We start from the raw sequence: 5830 nt of genomic DNA, 5'->3' as shown, positions 1-5830 counted from the left end.
ATCTTAACTATCAGTCAAAATAATTCATCATTTCTGCCTTTTTAACTCAAAACTTATGTATAATTTGATATAAATGAGGTTTGTTGACATTGAATTCCAAGAATAAATGTAAAACCTGTTATTAAACCAGTTCAGGGTTTAAAAAAAAGCGCCAAAAGCTGGAAAAAGTGACAAAAACATCGGAAAAGCACAAAGAAAATGTTCATTTTCAATTTTGACCTGAAAGGACGAGTTCATGTTTAACATGGAAGACAACACTGAGGGTTAATATAAAAAAATATATATATATATACATACATTCATGCATACATACTGTGTAAATATATATAATTAAAATGACAGATAAATAAGGTCATGTACTTCTCAGCACAATCCTCCAAAATAAAAGCAAAATGTTTCTCCAGGAATTCCCAAATGATTCTTTAATGTCGTCTGAGTTGGTTTTGTCCTCCTGTCCCACAGGGGACAGCAGAGTGGGACGCCCCGGTCCTGGTCCGGTCCTGGTCCGGTCTGGGTCCGGTCCGGGTCCGGTCCCTTCTCTGTGGAGGTTGCATCTAAAACTGTCACATTTACAGAAATGTTGGGAAATCTGTGTTTTGAAACGCGTTTCTAGATTTAAATTTTTTTCTATATATATATATAAATATCGGTATATCGGATTTTTTAAACAACCACATTTTCGTATCGGTATCGGCCTTAAAATCCTTTATCGGTCGGACTCTAGTAAATAATCACGAGTTAAAGTCCTGCAGAGAAAATGTAGTTAAAGTAATAAAAGTAAAGAATTCTCCTTATTATTGAAAGTGGGAAGGATCCAAACAGTTATCTTCATCTACTTCCTTTCTCTCCTTTCTCTCCACCCCCCCCCCCGCCCCAGCGGCGGCCATGTCTGAGGGCGGGCCGACGGCGGAGACGGCGCCGTTCTTCTCCGACGACAGCGAGGCGGAGGAGCAGGGCGTTGCCGCGGCAACGGCCCGGCGGCCGGCGGAGGAGGAGCCGCCCAGCGGGGTGTCCCCGGTCCGGGCGCTGCTCACCGTCTTCATCCTCTGCTACATCAACCTGCTCAACTACATGGACCGCTTCACCGTGGCAGGTAACCTAGCAACATAGGGGGGTGTATACTCATGCCCCTGTATTTTAACATAGGGGTGTGTATACTTATGCCCCTGTATTTTAACATAGGGGGGTGTATACTTATGCCCCTGTATTTTAACATAGGGGGGTGTATACTTATTGCCCCTGTATTTTAAACATGGGGGTGTATACTTCTGCCCCTGTATTTTAACATAGGGGTGTGTACTTATGCCCCTGTCTTTTAAAATATGGGGGTGTTATACTATGCCCCTGTATTTTAACATAGGGGGGTGCGTACTTATTGCCCCTGTTATTTTAACATAGGGGGGTGTATACTTATGCCCCTGTATTTTAACATAGAGGGGGGTGATATTATGCCCTGTTTTAACATAGGGGGTTGTATACTTATGCCCTGTATTTTAACATCGGGGGGTTACTGATGTCCTGTATATTTAACATAGGGGGTGTATACTTATGCCCCTGTATTTTAACATAGGGGGGTGTAGAACCTTATGTACTAATGTATCTCTGATGAACTCCGGCAGGTGTTCTCCCCGACATCGAGCAGTATTTCGGGATTGACGACGGGAAGTCCGGCCTGCTCCAGACCGGTAAGAGGACCTCAGAAATCTAACAGCCCTCCAAGGTGTTTACAGAGTTCATACCAGGGCTGTAGTCCGGACTCAAGACCGTTTGTCTATGGTCTCGGACTCGTCTCGGACTTGCTAGTATTTGGACTCGGACTTGTCTCGGTCTCGGCCGCTGGTCTTGAATATCGGTATAGTCGGATTTTGTTAAACAACCACATTTCGTATCGTATCTGGCCCTTAAACTCTTTACGGTCGGACGCTATAAATAATCACCGAGTTTAGTTCCGCAGAGAAAATGTAGTTAAAGTAAATAAAAGTAAAGATTCCTCCTTAGTATTGACAAGTGGAAGGATCAACAGTTGTACTTCATCACTTCCTGTCTTCTATCCTTTCTCTCCACCCCCCCCCTCCGCCCAGCGGCTGCCATGGTCTGAGGGCGTGCCACGGCGAGACGCGCCGTTGCTTTCCCGACATCAGGCGAGGCGGCTGAGAGCAGGCGTTGCCCTGGCAACGCCCAGGCGGCCCAGCGGAGGAGGAGCCGCCCAGCGGGGTGTCCCCGGTCCGGGGTCCTGCCACCGCTTCATCCTCTGCTACACATCAAACCCTGCTCAACTACCGGCCGTTCACCGTGCAGGTAACCTACAACAAGTGGGGTGTATACTCCAGCCCCTTGTATGTTTACATAGGGTGTGTATACTTATGCCCCTGTATTTACATAGGGGGGGTATACTTATCCCCTGTATTTTAACATTGGGGTGGTTATAACGTATGTCCCTGTTATTTAACAAGGGGTGGTGTATCTTATGCCCCTGGTATTTAACATGGGGGGTGTATACTATGCCCCTGTATTTTAACAAGGGGTGGTGTACTTATGCCCCCCCGTATTTAACATAGTGAGGGTGGTATACTTATTGCCCCCTGTATTTTTACATAGGGGGTGATTCGTAAGGGGATACTTATGCCCCTGTATTTTAACATAGGGGGGTGTATACTTATGCCCCTGTTTTTAACATAGGGTGTATACTTATGGCGCCCTGTAGGTTTGGGACCTAGGGGTGTCATACTATGCCCCGTGGTATGTTTTAACTATAGTGGGGTGTATACTTATGCCCCTGTATTTTACATAGGGGGTTGGATACTTATCCGCCTGTCATTTTACACATAGGAGGTTGGGTAACTTATGCCCCTATTTGGTGTTATCGTAGCTGTATACCCAAGGGTGGTGTAGAACCTTATGTACAATGTATCTGAGGTGAACTCCGCAGGTGTTCTCCCCGACATCGAGCAGTATTTCTGGGTTGACGACTGGAACAGTCCTGGCCTGCTCCAGACCGGTAGAGGACCTCCGAACTAGAACCCCTCCAAGGTGTTTTACAGAGTTTCGATACCAGCGGCTGTAGTCCTGAACTCAGACCCGTTGTTCTATGTCTCGACTTCGTACTCACGTTGCTAGTATTTGGACTTCGGACTTGTCTCGGTCTCGCCAGCTGTCTTGCCCCCGAATATGGCTTCTGTTCTGGGACCGGCCGGTCTTCTTTATTATGTTGATAATAATTTGACGAAAGTGAACCCAGAATGATTGTCTTGAACTGGTCATGCATCAGACGCTTTAATTATGCCTGACTCGTCGTGACTCATGACTTGACCTTAGTCGGTCCTTCTTGGACTTGTTCCTCGACTCGACTAAGTTGGTCTAGACTACCACCTGTGTCTATGTTTGGTAAAAACCTGGAAAGTAATGGAAATGAATACAACATGCAAATTCCAGGCGCCCTGGAAAGTTTTGGAAAGTCGTGGAATCTTTTAAACAAAGCTTTAAATAATATGTAGTTTAATATAAAAATCGTTGTAATAAAACATATAATGTACAGTTATTCGCGTGCGATAGTTACGAGTTCCCTATGAACCACGTACGTTTTTTATGTTAATCTCTGAGGATATCACGTTCGTCAGAATTTCTATCTATTCTAATGTCCAACGGAGATTTTCAGGAATACGTCGCCATGAATTCTTTCAAAAAGTCAACGGAAAAGTATTGGTTAAAAATTGCTGTCATGTTAGCGTGTATGTAATGTAACATATATGATATATATTATATATATATATATATATTATATATATATATATATATATAACTATAACCCTATCATAATTAGTGATATTTTTCAACACAAGACACCACTGACACCAAGTTTATTATTTTAATCTTCATTGTTTGTTGTTCAGTGATTAACGTATATATGATTTATGAATATATATATATATATATATATATAGATATATATATGTAATGGTATTAGTATGTATTGTATGATCGTATATATTATTATATACAATTAGTATTATGATAATATATGTATATAAATATATAGTATATAGTATATATATATGTATCATATAATATCTATGCTATGGATTTATATTATATATATATAGGTATCTATAGATATATGTTGTAGTATGTATGTATGTATCTATTATATATGTCTAGTATGTATGTCTTTCTGTATGTAGAATTATATATATCTATAATCTGTGTATTAGGATATATATATATAATAGATACTATACATGTAATCCATCATGTATTCCTATCTATATCTAGTATTCTCTCTATCTTAAATCTCGTGTATGTATGTATGTATTAATATCTAATAGTATAATATACATTTGTTTTATTATGTCTGTTAAGATATAGATATAGATATATGTTGTCTGTCATGTAGTGAGTGTGTATATATTATCATACCTCCTCTCTCTCATCTTCTCTCATCCTGTCTCTCTATGTAATGTCTATATCTCGATACATGTGTCTCTCTTTCGTCTAATTCTATATCTCTATCTGTCTCAAATTCGTCATCACGTCCATCTGTCAGGGGTAACCACTTGTGCTCAGTGCCCACTTTCCCTTTCTGGTTTGTCATTTAACATTAAACCTCTTTTGTTTTTTTTTTGTGTCTTTTTCGACACGTTTGGGGGCGTCCCAGCCAGTTTTTGTCACCTTTTTTTCCTATTGTTTTGTCTGCGTTCTTTGACGTTTTTTGTTTGTTTTTTCACCCATGTTTGTACCGCTTTATTCTGACATCATTTTCTACAACGTTTTGCACGCTTTTTTTAATCCCTTTTTCCAAATGCTACAACATTGATTTTAACCAAAGTAAAAAGTTGCCTCACCTCGTGACGCTTATTCGTTATTTTACTTGTTCTGGCATCTCAACCCAATCGCGGGCGACAGATACGTGACCGTATGTTGAGAACTCGTCCCACCAGAACTCAACTGCTACGCGACCGCAGGTGTTAGCGCGTGTAGCCCCGTTGCACGCGGTCAGCTGTTTTGAAGAAACGCATAATGACGGTCGACCCACCCCGTCCGTACTCCCTGGGGACCGTATGCATCCGAGAGACACACTGCCGCTCCGGGGGGCCTTCAGGTCTCGTCACCCCCCCTCTGGCGGGTGCAGAGGAACGTGTTGGTTTTCGGTTTGATACCGGTCTGGGTGTTCGCTTTGTTGTGTTGCAGTTTGTCATTTCGCAGTTCATGTCGTTGGCACCGTCTTCTGGTTTACCTTGGCGACCGGTACAAACAACGACCCAGTTGATCATGTTTCCGGCATCAATGTTGCTTGGTTTGGGACTCTGGCCAGCTCCCTACACCCCCAAGAGAGTGGGCTGCTCTCCGCCCCCTGACCAAATACTGAAACCACAGTAACATCGGCCTCTAAGCATCTGACATAAGATAGATATAGGTGTGGATTTGTCGCTGTGTGTGTTGTGTGTGTGTGTTGGTGGGTGTGTGTTGTGTGTGTGGTCCTGTGGTTGTGTGTGTGTGTGTGTTGTGTGTGGGGTGTGGTGTGTGGTGGGGGTGTGTGTTGGTTTTTGTGTGTTCTCGCTACTGTTGCACCTAAATGTAACTGTTGGGGCTTATGCAATATTAATTATTATTATTATTATTCTTCAAGATCGGTCTAGCCCCTGCATCTCTCTGAATTATAGAGCGTCTAGACCTCTCTCATACTGTTAAATAGAGAAGGTCTAGACCTGCTCGATCTGTTAAATTCATAGAGCGGGTCCCTAGACCTCTCTATCCTGTAAATTATAGAGCGGTCTAGACCTGCTCTATCGGTAAATTTAGAGCTATGGGTTTTGAGTATTCTGCTGTTCGTGTG

The 5830-nt window shown here is 42.5% G+C and overlaps 1 protein-coding gene across 1 annotated transcript in view; it reads left to right on the top strand.

The window, feature by feature from the left end:
- The window catches only part of spns1 (SPNS lysolipid transporter 1, lysophospholipid), a 22969-nt gene that overhangs the window by 6597 nt on the left and 10542 nt on the right, over positions 1–5830 (top strand). Inside the window, exons 2-4 of the mRNA XM_032511874.1 lie at positions 878–1093; positions 1620–1685; positions 3044–3116. Coding sequence (XP_032367765.1) covers positions 886–1093; positions 1620–1685; positions 3044–3116 — 347 coding nt within the window. The 5' untranslated portion in view covers positions 878–885. The remainder of the gene's footprint in view (positions 1–877; positions 1094–1619; positions 1686–3043; positions 3117–5830) is intronic.

This window comes from Etheostoma spectabile, unplaced genomic scaffold, assembly GCF_008692095.1.
Source record: "Etheostoma spectabile isolate EspeVRDwgs_2016 unplaced genomic scaffold, UIUC_Espe_1.0 scaffold50, whole genome shotgun sequence".
NCBI classification, from domain to species: Eukaryota; Metazoa; Chordata; class Actinopteri; order Perciformes; family Percidae; genus Etheostoma; species Etheostoma spectabile.
Note: the sequence above shows the minus strand (reverse complement) of the source record. Positions and strands in the feature narration are given on the sequence as shown.